The sequence below is a fragment of the Nannospalax galili genome, unplaced genomic scaffold (genome assembly GCF_000622305.1).
Source record: "Nannospalax galili isolate Female #2095 unplaced genomic scaffold, S.galili_v1.0 scaffold1463, whole genome shotgun sequence".
NCBI lineage: Eukaryota > Metazoa > Chordata > Mammalia > Rodentia > Spalacidae > Nannospalax > Nannospalax galili.
In genome coordinates this window covers 1222996-1236628 of record NW_008349596.1, presented here as the reverse complement: position 1 = coordinate 1236628, position 13633 = coordinate 1222996, and the positions used below count along the sequence as shown (strand labels likewise).

At 38.8% G+C, this 13633-nt stretch overlaps 1 protein-coding gene across 4 annotated transcripts in view; it reads left to right on the top strand.

Annotated features, from left to right (window-relative positions):
• Positions 1 to 13633, top strand: part of Lyst (lysosomal trafficking regulator) — a 200316-nt gene that overhangs the window by 85689 nt on the left and 100994 nt on the right. For 3 of the 4 annotated variants that reach the window (XM_029570379.1, XM_029570378.1, XM_029570377.1), the window contains exons 11-16: positions 956 to 1400; positions 4198 to 4339; positions 5822 to 5995; positions 10296 to 10453; positions 11327 to 11517; positions 12844 to 13089. In XM_029570379.1, coding sequence (XP_029426239.1) covers positions 956 to 1400; positions 4198 to 4339; positions 5822 to 5995; positions 10296 to 10453; positions 11327 to 11517; positions 12844 to 13089 — 1356 coding nt within the window. The remainder of the gene's footprint in view (positions 1 to 955; positions 1401 to 4197; positions 4340 to 5821; positions 5996 to 10295; positions 10454 to 11326; positions 11518 to 12843; positions 13090 to 13633) is intronic. The other variant, XM_008847035.3, reaches the window with a different exon arrangement.

Below are 13633 nucleotides of genomic sequence, written 5' to 3'. Positions count from 1 at the left end.
TTAAATTAATATTTTGTATTGAGCTTTTAAAATTTCATACATTTCCCACTCACATCCAGACCCCATACATGCTGAGTCCTATTCATTCAGGTGTTTGTACCCAAATGTCCTTGTGTAAATGTGTCCACTGGCGTCTAGTCAACGTATCCAGTGGTTGTATGTAAGTCATAATCTCCCTCACCCAGCAGCAACCAGTCTCAAATAGTTCTCAATCTAGTGCTGACCCTCACAGTCTCTTTAGAAATAGCTTTGTTTTGTAGAAATTATTCCCATTTTTATTACTGTAATTCATTTATAATACTTTAAAACTACTCTTGAGCCATGCATTGGTGGTGCACACTTTTAATCCCAACACTCAGGAGGCAAAGGCAGGCAGATCTCTGTGAGTTTAAGGCCAGCCTGATCTACATAGCAAGTTCCAGACCAGCTGAGGCTACAGAAGGACCATGTCTCAAAAAAAAAAAAAAAAACTGCTCTTAAATATTAAATTTGTACCATTAAAAATATTTAAGCAAAATTCACCAAGGGATTGCCTATCATAAGAATTAAATATCTTATATTTTATCTTAAACAAAAGTGAAAGTTTTGGGGGCTGGAGAGATGGCAGTTGAGAGCACTGACTACTCTTGTACAGGACCTAGGTTCCATTCCCAGTACCTACATGGCCCCTAACAACTGTCTGTAACTCCAGTTTCAGGGAATCCAATGCCCTTTTCTGGCCACTGTAGGCAGTACAGGCATGTGATTCACCTATACATGCAGGCAAAATGCTCGTACACATAAAACAGAAATAAATAAATTTAAGTGAAAAATTTGAAGATGTGGTAGATATGTTATTTAAATTAAAAGACTGATAGATATGGGTATGTTTATATTTTCACTTATAACCTGAATTTTGAGATTATTATTGCATCTGGTTATAGGATTGTAAATTTTTGTTTTCCTTTTTCTCTAGGAAATTCTTCTCCTTGGTGTTCTGAAAATTGTTGAAAGTGATGTTACTCTGAGCCCTTCACAGTACCTGACCTTCCCTTTGCTGCACACCCCGTTAAGCAGTGGTGTCTCATCACAAAAGTGCCCTGGGGTTCTGAACAGTAAGGCCCTGGGCTTACTGAGAAGAGCAGGAATTTCCCGTGGCAAGAAAGAGGCCGACAGAGAGCGTTTTCCGCATCGGCTGCTTTCTTCTTGGCACGTAGCCCCCATCCACCTGCCACTGCTGGGGCAGAACTGCTGGCCACACCTGTCGGAAGGCTTTAGTGTTTCACTGTGGTTTAATGTGGAGTGTATCCATGAGTCCGAGAGTGCCGTGGAAAGAGGGAAGAAGATGAAGAAAAGGAACAAACCATCAGCTCTGCAAGACAGTGGTTTTGAAGGAGCAGGTACAACAACAGGGCCACCTGGTTTGTACAGTATGATTTTTCATGTGGGAATTTTGATTGAGCTTTAAGGATATATGGCAGTGCTTTAATACTCTCTTTAAAGGCCTTACTTAATTACTGAATTACCAAAGGGTGAGTTTCTAGATGGGCTCATGGTCTCCATTTTCTCCTGTACTTTAGCTATGGAAGTGGAGGTATCATACATACCATATATACCGTATATATAAAATATATGCACACACACACACACACACACACACACACACACATATATATGTATATAGTGGAGTTATCAGTCTCATTTCCTATCTTTTATCTGATCCTATTGCTCTATTAGTGATAGATATTAGAAAAAGAATAGCTAAAGCCCTGTAAGCCACTTCTATTTCAGGTTCTCCTTCTCCTACTGTGTCTTACCTCAGAGGCCCCTCCTAGTTCCTGTCATTGAACACTGACATGCAGCAGTCATTCCGTGACTGAAGAGTTACTGTTACGCTGCACGAAACTGTATCCTGTTCTTGCTCTCTTCTTTCTCAGGTATCCAGCAGCAGCTAGAGGGGGTAGTCTTAAAAACTGCTGTGTTTTCTTCTTTAACCTATTAAAAATGAGAACTAATGTTTGTATGATTTAATACCTGATAATCAGATGCATTTTGTGTCTTAGTACATTTTATGTAGCTTGACATAAAGTCGTATGCCTCGTGGCAACAAGTAGCTCACCGTACACACTCAGGCAATTCAAGGTTTAAGTGATGAGATGAAGTTGGAAGGGATGACCAAATAGCACAAATCCTGTAAGCATTTCCTTAGCTTGACACAAAGAAATCATGAGAGTTTCAGCCTCACTTAGCAGTTATAGTCAAAGGTTTCTCACCAGAGAGTCTAAATAATGGCTGTGTTCAAGAAACTACTGTTTTCCTAAAAAGTGTTTTAATATGGTCACTGTTTCAATCATGATCACGTGAGTTTTAGTAGTGCCAGGCATAAGATGGCTTATGCTCCCTGGATCAGTGGTGTCAGAGTGACCCAATCCAACCAAAGCAGAAGCTTGGTGCCATTTTTAGGTGATCGGAGTCCTTCACCAATCCTGCCTAGAGTGCCCTTAATTACCACGTATCTTAAACCATTAAACAACTGTTTTTTACCCACTGATCTTTGGAAGTTGACATTTAACCTTTGGAAATGCTGTTATTTGAAGCAGGTTCAGACATTTGAGGTAAGTAGTCTTACAAATGAGCCAACATACTTTGTGTTCTTTAAATTCACTTTTCTACTCAGTTTTTTAAAATTCTTATTTTTAATTTTAGAATATTTTTGTTATTCCAAAGTGAGGCAATTTTTAACACATTTCCCAGAAGTTACATAAAAATACAATGAAGTTTGGGGAGGGGATAGAAATAAATCAAAGACCAAAGGATTTGCCAACCATGGGGTCAACTGTGGTGGAATAATGAAGGTTTCTATTAGCTCTGTTCTTTTTTTTTGAAAATACTGAGTTTATTGGGCTTGCTAAAAGAGCAAAGGGTGGGGGTTTATTTACAGAAGAGCGGATGCCCACTCCCCATTTTTGGCCATGCTGGAAAGTCCACATTCAAATATAGATCCTGTGATTTCCTGACAGCTACACAAAATGTCAAGAGAGGTGCCTCAATGCATTCACGGCTTATATATTCTTAGCCCCTCCCCCACATGCAGCTAAAGTCGACTGATTGGGTAGGAGGGGTAACTGACTCCCCCCTCAACTCCTTGACGAGCGTGGGAAGGAGGTCTGACTATAGCTTGCCGGCATAGTGGTTGGAGGACACTTCCAGGTAACACTTCACCCCTTCCTCCGTACATTCTTTCTGCCAACTTCTTCTGCAAAAGTCCTTGATTCTTGGAGGGGATGATAAGTGTGGGATGATCTTCCTCCCATTGTGACAAGGCATTGAACTTTTGGGTCTCTGAATCATCTGTTTTCGATGGGCTGTTGGCCCATTTCAGTGTGATTCCATCTACTATAAAAACACAAACAGCAAAAAACAAGAACATCTAAACAGTGGCTACTATAATAACCTCTGGGCATAAACACAAATGCTTGGATGGTACTTTAGCAGGTGCATCACAACCATCTAACAAAATAATTATAGTGGCTTCCCTTCTTGGGCCTATATCCTCCCCTGCCACAGGAGGTTGGCCTGGTCTACAGTACCAAATGTGTGTTCTACCCCTAGGACTAGGCACTATATCCAATCGAAAATTTTCTGGTTGTACATACACTAGATGCATCACTATTGCACCACCTGGAACATCTTGTTTGGCATGTTGATAGTGCAGCATTTGGGTCCATCATTGAGCAGAATTATAGGGGACAGTTCTCCCCTAGCCATCTGCATGTCGTCTTCTGACACCATGAATGCCACCCATCCAGTGGCAGGGAGTTTCCAGCTTAGTCTAAGCCTGATTTCTCCCTCTCCTCACTTGCATCATGCAGTGTCTTCAGCAATAGGGTTTTACCATCCACTTCTGGTGTACATCCATCATTATTGGCAATGGCCTTTATTGTTTTGGGGACCTCTAGGGCCCGTCTGACCAACAGCTCATAGGAGGGCAACCCACCACTGGCACTGGGATTTTCATTTAACAACCATATAGCTTCTGGTAGGGATTTTTTTTTTTAGGTGTGTTTCGGGAGAATTTTTTTTCCCCTTTATTCCCATAGTTCTTTGTATAGTCCTCCTTACCCTTGCCTCTTTACCTACCCCCTTTTTACGTATTTCTCCCTTAGTAACAGTTTTTATGAACTATTTTATTGATTCTGGTTTTTTTCCTCACAAAAGGTAACAGACCAGAAGGTATAGAATCCATAAATCCTGGCAACAGACTCATGGAAGATGGCTGCATTCACTTGGTTTCACTTGGATCCAAAGCATTGATGATCCAAGTGTGGGCTGATCCCCACAGTGGCACTTTTATCTTTCGGTATTGATTTTCCTCAATCCTTAACAAATAGATCATTTATTTGAATAATTTCTATAAAAAATTGTTGAACAGTATTCATAAGGATGTCCATAACTAACCTGCTATTAAATATCATTAAAACAAAAGTAAAGTAAAAGAACACTTAACAGACCACACATAGAAGCAACAGATAAAAAACATCGTCAGGGGCTGGAGAGATGGCTTAGAGGTTAAGAGCATTGACTGCTCTTGCAGAGGACCCAGGTTCAATTCCCAGCACTCACATGGCAGCTACTAACTGTCCTTAACTCCAGCTCCAGGGGAATCCGAAGCCCTCTTCTGACCTCCGTGGCATTGCATGACAAGGGTGCACTCAACATACATGCAGGCAATACACTCGTACACATAAAAATAATAGATAAAATATATTGGTCTACATGGTGAGTTCCAGGACAGCTGGGGCTACAGGGAGACCCTGTCTCAAAAAAACAAAAAAAAAGAAAGAAAAAGAAAATATTGTCAAAGCAGGTGCTCAGACACCCAGCAGAAATGACCAGAATAGCCTTGTTGAAGAAGTCATGCCAGCATTCCTGTTCAGAGATTTCTAGGCAGATCAAAGGGTTCCCTCTGTGCATGAATTTCTGGTCTGTTGTTCCACTGCAAGCATTTTTACACCATTTATGTGATAAATGATAGTGCGTTGGAAGGGGTTTCTCCTCCAGCTGTTCTCACGGGCACAGTGTTCTTATTCAAACCTTTACTTTCCTTCTGTCCTTGAGGACACAATGTTTTGATTCTTGTACTGTTTTCTTGTTTTTTCTTCCTGTCACAGGGTTGGGGGTGGGGCAAGACTGTCCCCAGACAAGGGACCTTGGAGGAGGACACTTTGAGACATGCTTGGGTTTGAAATGGGGTTGGGGCGGGTCTACCCTATTTCTACAGCCAGCTTCTCAGTAAGTTTGAACAGCATATGACAGTTTACCAATATAATGTATATTGCATATTATCTCTCTAAAACTCAGAGTTAAAGTCAATATGTTATTTAGGAATGTACATTTTGTAAACATAAATGTTCTTCCATGTTATCTGTTCATGCTTTCAGTAATCCCTCAAAGTGAGTTAGCATCCAATATATTTTGGCATTTATACATTTAATATAATATGTATGAATTGCCTTGTGAGCCAAATATTACATAATTTCTTTAAAAGACAATGACTACATAAGCAAAAACTAATTTTACAAACTGATTTCTAGATATTATTGACCAAGTTATTAATACCTGCCAATGAGCCTAATCTATTTTCATTCATAAATTGAAATCATGATATACTAAAGTAATGAAGAAGGTATGGTATAAAACAAAGACCTACTGACTTTCTCAACTGGTTTATTTTAAAATAGAAGTGACTTTTAATCTCATATTGAGAATTATAATTGTTCTACAATTAGGTATTGACGTCAGAATTTTCATGTTTGGTCTGCATGTTTCTCTTTCTCTGCAGTCTGTGCATGGATTCAAATGACGACATGAAAGCTGCTTCATTAGCACAGGTTGAATCACAGGAGAATATTTTCCTCCCAAGCAAATGGCAACACTTAGTACTTACTTACTTGCAGCAGCCTCAAGGGAAGAAGAATGTCCATGGCAAGATTTCCATATGGGTGTCTGGGCAGAGGTATGAAGCATTTTCAGAAATTAGTCTTCCCATTTGTAATTCAAAATTTTAAGTATTCCATCCTGGTTCCTGAAACAGATTACAGAAAACTAGGTAAAATTTTCTATGTGTAAACATAGCAGTTTTTATCACACTTGGACACTTTGTTTCTGTTTATCACCTAAAATTTTTCTTATTTTTATGAGTGTATTGCCTGCATGAATGTAAGTGCACCAGTGTTCACAGAGACCAGAAGTGGGTATTGGATACTCTGGAACTGGAGTTAAAGATGGTTGTTAGTCACCAGTGTGGGTGTTGGAAACTGAACCCTGCTCCTCTAGAAGAGCAGTGTTCTTAACTGCTGAACCATCTCTCCAACCCCATTTATTACTTTTTAATATAATCTTCTGTAGACATGATTGTTGAAAATTGTCACCTACCATTTCCATGGTTTCTGCACCTGTGGATTCAACCAACCTCAGACTGAAAATATATGAGAAAAAGTGCATCTGTGATGAACAAGTACAGTCTTGCTCTTCTTAATTTATGTGTATGAGTGTTTTGCCTGCATGTATGTAAGTGTACTCATGCATGCAGTGCCCATGGAGGCCAGAAGAAGGCATTGGAGCCCTTGGAACTGGAGTTATATGAGTGCTGGGAACTGAATCTGGGTCTGTTAAAAGCAGTCAATGCTCTTAAGTGCTAAGCTGTCTCTCCAGCCCCTTTTTGGGTATTTGTTTGGTTGTTTGGTTGTTTGAGACAGGGTCTCTTTGTAGTCCTAGCTGGCCTGAACTCACTGTGTAGACCAGACTGGCCTTTATCTCACCTACTTGCCTCTGCCTCCCATGTGCCAGGATTAAAGATGTGTGCCACTACCCCTGGCTTGTTTTCCTATTATTATTCTCTAAGCAATATAGTATAAAAGCTGTTTACAAAGCATTTTCATGGAATGAGGTGTTTTAAGTAACCTAGAGATAGTTTAAAGTATATAAGAGAATTTATATAGGTTGTATGCAAATATGGCACTTTGTTTAAGGGATTTGAGCATCTTCAGATTTTTAGTATCTGTGGGGCATCCTGGAACCGACCCCTGTGAGTACCTTGGATGACTGCATTTCAGTGTGAGGGGGCAGCCAAAACCTGGGCATTAGACAATTGCAGAATGTAATATTTTCCCTCAAGCCCATGTATTATAAGAACAATCCATACAGAATTGGTTAATTGGCCAGTGAGGCTAATACTTAAATGAAATTGGGATTCCCAAAAAGAAATCTGAATGACTAGAGAAGAATGTAGACATTGTATCAGGTAACAGGCTTGTGTTGAGTTCTGGAACTATACCAAGGAACAGGTTCCACTACAGTACTGTGTGACTGACTACACAGGAGACTTGTGGGCAGATTTATAAACATTTTGTAGACTGTCTCAGTAAAAAAAGGTACCTTGAATGAACTATAAAGTACCTTAGATTTGAAAAAATTAAGTGAAATAGCATGAAGATGTAGAATTTACAAGTTTATCTGAAAGAAGATCAAGGTGGCTGGGAGAGTCTAGCTTGAATCCAAGAAAAATGAGTAGATGAGATAGACTTGCTTGACAGGAGTGAGTGTCAAGCTGATAGGTATATCTGCCTAAGCAGACCGTTTTCTGTTGTGTCATTATGTCACAGACCTTCCACTAGGTGTCATACATACATTATCTCTTAATTCCCTCCCGATTATTCAAAGTAGATTAGACCACAGAAGTTACATACATCCTTAGCACAAATTAACTGAATTTCACCAGATATTTCCTAAGGAAGTGCTGTGTCAGGCACTGCTGCACAGAGCTACATTGGGTGCAGGCTTCAGTCGTAGAGGAAGGCAGGGAGAAGGACTTTGTAAATGGCTTTGAGACAGCCAGTCCACAGTGTCTGCCACAGGAAGTTAAATGAAGACTTCAGTTTTGCTCTTTGTCACTGAAGAAAATACATTAAAATATGTAATTGAAGCCTAATTTCCATCTTCCAAATGCCATGCTTTTCTAAGAAGTTCTCAGTCTTTGTATCTGCCTAAGCCTGGATAGCAGCTGTTAGCCAATCAGTAAATGTCTTTCCAGAACCCTGAGTTGAATCTCTTAGAACTGGAGACAAGGCTGTGAGTGGATAGCCCTCTCCTCTTGGATACCCTGCTCTTTTCTTGAGCTTGTAACAAGTGCCAGGCATTGTACTAGATCTTCACATCTTACATCATTTCATCCTCCCAATACGCTGTGAAGTAGTTGTTACTGACTGTATTACATGGCTTAACTGAGAGCTAGAGTAGGGTTAGGGACTTGTCCAAAGCTGTGCCACATGGAAGGAGTAGACGTGAAACTTGACCTGAGGCTCTGGGCCTACATGGAGTCTGTGCTTTAAATGCCTGTGCTGTGATGTCCCTCCAGCCCCTTTCTGCCTCAGGCCATCTGACAGGTATAGGTATACTGACATACACTAATTACCAGACACGAATATTCAGAGATGAGGCTGTCACCCTGCACAGTTCTGAAGTTGAAATACAGTCTGTTGAGTCACACATTGCTCTTTCTTACTCTCCTATTTACGTCTGTGATTGCTTTGAAGAAATTTATTTTTCCAATTGGTAGAAGTTAATGATTTCAGTAGTTAACAGAGCAGTAAACAAGTGACAAAGGTCAATATTTTGTTGACAAATTTGGTTCTATTTTTATTTAAGAGCTATGTAGACTAATTTCTACAAAGAATACATTTCAAAAGGCCTTTTTAATAATACATAATAAGCCAAGCATGGTAACTCACATCTGTAATCCCAGTACAAGGGAAGCTGAAACAAGAGGTTTGCGGTGAGTTTGAGGCCAACCTGGGCTATAGAGGAAGACTTTATCTTAAAGAAGCACACACACACACACACACACACACACACACACCACATAACGACACTGGAAAACAAATTATATTTTATATTATTATTTGACAAAATCATACAAATATGGCAATAGATGCTTCATATTTGTTGAATTTCTTTTATATTCATCTCATAGTAGGTTTTCTTTTACATAATGCCAAAAGGTGCAGTGCTGTTTCACTCGTGCGAATGTATTGGTCCACAAAGGAGGCAGATTACCTCAGTTCTTCCCTTTATTAAAAAATATACCTACTGGGGCCAGTGAGGTAGTTCAGTAGGTAAAGGCAGTTGCTACCAATCCTGAAACCTGAGTTTTATCCCTGTAATCTATACGATGAGAGGGGAGAATCACTCTACTCCTGAAAGTTGTCCTCTGGCCTCCTCTACACATGCACTGTGGAACACATGCACGCAGATACACATACATATATAAATAAATAAATGTAATTTTTTTTGGTGTTTTTAAGACAGGGTCTCCCTGTAGCCCCAGCTGTCCTGGAACTCACTGTGTAGACTAGGCTGGCCTTGAACTCACAGAGATCCACCTGCCCGGCTATAAATGTAATTTTTAAAAATTCCTAATAAGAGTTGAATTTATCTGTTAAATATGAAACTGAGACCTTAAATATTTAAAAATAAATATATACAAAGCCGAATTTCTCAAAAGGAGTTAACTATGTAAGCTAAGTCTTCATCTTCTAAACTTTAGCCTTTGTCTTACTAGGCTACCCTCATTACCTTAATACAGAGTTTAAGGCATTTCTGAAATAGGATGGACTTTGATGCAGAAGTTTCTCTAGGTGATAACGTCTTTTCAGCCTTTGTGTGTCTTTGTGAGAAAGCCTTACTTTAACCTTTTCTGGTTCTGTCTTATGTAAGGATTCCTGACTAACTTTTATCCATAAACAAAAAGAGAGGAGACAAAACAAAATTTTTGTAATGTTTAGCATTCTAAAACAAAGCGCTCACGTGCACACACACACACACACACACACAAAAAACACTAACATTTAGTGGCTAGACAGAGCAAAACTTAGGACAGTCTGAAGTTCTGATTAGTCTTCAAAGGTCTTGTAGGAATTGTTTGCCAAAACAGGAGACTTTTTGGTAAATTAAGGGAAGATGATTCTTTTGTGTCTATGAACCAGGAAGGCACACATGCCAGAGTCAGTGGCAAAGGTAGCTTGCAGTAAGTGTAGAATCCCTGGGCATTTGTTTTCCATGGCATCATCTGTGGCTTGTGGATGACTAGCACCTCTGACCAAGAGACAGAAGGTTCCCTTCCCCTCCCTCTCATTGCCCACCATCCAATACAGAACCAAGAAAAGTCATTCAGGAATGTCATACAATAAAACATTCATACTTTAAAAATACTTAGTTTCAGTACTCCCTAAAATTTTTAACTTTGTTTTTAATTGTAGGAAGCAGGATGTCATCTTAGATTTTGTGCTTCCAAGAAAAACGAGCTTATCATCAGACAATAAAACATTTTGCATGATTGGCCATTGTCTAACGTCCCAAGAAGAGTTTCTGCAATTGGCTGGAAAATGGGACCTTGGAAATCTGCTCCTCTTCAACGGTATGGTTTGTCCTTTGAAGATTTCCAAACACTTTTCTTTCATTTAACAAGTATTAAAGAATCAACCTGACTGAAATCTTGGTTACTGTTCATTCGATTATGTTTGGTAACTACTACATTTCTAAGATTCTATGATGCTCTTTCAGGATATTTTTAACATTTTGTAACTAGTGATTTCTTACAACTGCTGTCCAGAGTAGAGGTGCACCCTCTTCCCTCACCCCATCAATTAAGTCAGTATTACTTTATAATCTTGGGAAGTACAGTAGCATATCTAGTAAACTTAAATGATTGCCTCTTCTCTGTACTTCTAGTGCATCTTATCCAAAACAGGATTTTAGTATAAATGATGGAATAGATCATAGAAAAAAAATACTAAGCCTGGCACATAGTATCATTCAGGCTGCATATCAGATAGATGAGGGAGAATAAAGGCATCAGTTCAAATTACTTTTTTAAATGGGATATGCCAAGAAATAGCTTTCATTTATTAAAAAAATTAAACCAAGGCTGGGCATGGTGGTGCACACCTTTAATCCCAGCAGAGGCAGGCAGATCTCTGTGAGTTCAAGGCCAGCCTGGTCTACATAGTTCTAGGACAGCTGGGGCTACAGGGAAGCCCTGACCAAAAAAGCCCAAAAAAAAAAAAAAAACCTGAAAGCTTGGCTAAGTTAAAATTCACCAGCTTACATTTTACCAAAAGCTTCACAATTCACTTAGTATGTGTTCATTCGTCTTCATCACAGTTGCATCGGGCAGTTTGCCCTTATTTGGAATCTGGCAAATGCGCACAAATACCTACCTTATTTTCTTGCTCTTTATGAAAACTTATACCTGAAATATTTTAAGTAACTTTATTTTTCTGCTACCCAGGAGCTAAGATTGGCTCACAAGAGGCCTTTTACCTATATGCTTGTGGACCCAACTACACATCTATAATGCCATGTAAATATGGCAAGCCAGTGATTGACTATTCCAGATACATTAATAAAGAAATTCTGCAATGTGAACTAATCAGAGAACTTTTTATGACCAAGAAAGATGTGGATGTTGGTCTCTTAATTGTAAGTTTTGTTTTAACTTTATATAGGTTTATGTAGGTGTGTTTGTTGAAGTATATAATTAGCAATGAATTAGATTTCTAAAGTCTTCCATTTTGTTTTCTTTTCTTAGAATGTATTTTTTTCCTAAGAAAAGAATTGAAATACTTTGACCTCTTGCAAAATTAGTTTCATGCTTCAAATGTGTATTCCTTTTGCCTGGAATTCTATTTCTGTAGCAATTTTATCAGCTTAGTTTATTTTGTATCTACTAGTCCTTCAGGGAAAATATTTTACAACATTGAAAATACAACTTTTAGCTTGATACATTCTTTTTTTTAATCACAAATTCCATTCCTTTCCATACTTAGAAATAAATACTTAGATTCATTTATAATATTAGTCCTAATTTCATGCTGTAAGGACCCCCAATATGGCTCAGTGGGTAAAGATGCTTGCTATGCAAGCCTGCTGACCTGAATTCCAACCCTGGAAGCCTCGTGGAATTAGAAGGAAAGAACCAACTTCACGTAGTTGTTGGGTATAATGCTGCTCACCTTAATCCCAGCACTCGGGAGACAGAGCAGGTGGATCTCTATGAGATCAAGACCAGCCTGGTCCATATACTGAATTCCAGGCCAATTGGGACTACAGGGAGACCCTGTCTCAAAGAAAAAAAAGCAACAACCATGTATACCACACTGCATAATTGATTTAGTGGTGCACAGATAAGTCATGTACTGTGTCTAATGAAACAGTACTTAAGCTGCTTCATGTTGTAAATGAACTAAGGTCTTTGATGGGGGATGGTACTAGCTGAAGCTCCTCTCTGCTAGGAGAAATACTGAAAATTTCAGTTAGTTTTGTTTACTTATGCAAACAGTGAGTCACTTTTAACTAAGTAGACAGTCCATGAGCAAATTGAAAACAAAAATTTGGTATAAATTAACCTAGAATCCCTGGGATTGAATGAGTGTGGCATAAGGTTTAGCTATCCTGTACTAATATGCAAGGTCTTATCTGTGTGGACTTGATACAGATCTAACAAAATATTCTCTAAGTAACAGGGGGAAAGGCTTAGCTGTAATTAGTAGTAATGATAATAATGATTTCATGTTTATTCTGAGTGGATCAAAGCTGGACTCCTCAGCTGAGCGTCTTGTTATGGTCACAGCTGGTCATCTCTGATTGTGAGAATCAGCCTTGTGTTTGTGCATCTTTGTGTAGTAACTATATTTTAAAAATAAAGGTAGATTAATTAGGTGTCTTTCCACATTGAAATGTTTATTTGCTAGTTAATAACTTACATTTAAAATATTTTATTACTAAAGGAAAACATTTGTGTTTTAGGAAAGCCTTTCAGTTGTTTATACAGCTTACTGTCCTACTCAGTACACAATCTATGAGCCTGTAATTCGACTCAAAGGCCAAGTGAAAACTCAACTCTCTCAGAAACCTTTCAGCTCGAAGGAAGCCCAGAGTGTCTTGCTAGAACCTGCTCAGCTCAAGAGCCTCCGGCCTATGGAATGTAAATCCATCCAGGGCATTCTGCACGAGATTGGTGGGACTGGTATATTTGTTTTTCTCTTTGCTAGGGTAAGAATCATTATAGTTTTGTTTAAAGAGAAGCCACATCTTTTGTTAATAAGTTGAAGGGCTTCTTGTGGATTAGAAAAAAAGCTATATTTAGCTATGTTTAACTTTTAAGACAAAAGATAATCACACATTAAGATTTATTCTAATTTATGAAGATTTTAGAAGTTTTCTATTGTTCACAAGCTAATTGGAACAACTAAAAGTAAGTATATGAGATTTTAAATTGCCTTTGGAAAGAAAAATGCATACTATACTAATATGAAAGAAATCTTTTTTTCTTTTTTAAAATTTTCTTTAGTTATGTGTATGTATATTTGTGTGTGTGTGTGTGTGTGTGTGTGTGTGTGTGCATGCACACATGCACATGTGTACAAGTGCTGCCAAAGGAGGGTGCTGGATTCCCTGGAGCTGGAGTCACAGGTGACATCGTGAGCCACCTGTGGGTGCTGGGACCCAACTCAGGTTCTCTAGAAGAGTAACAGTCACCATCACTGGCTGCACCATCTCAAGCCAAGAAATAAATTTTTAAATGAGGCTTGTGACA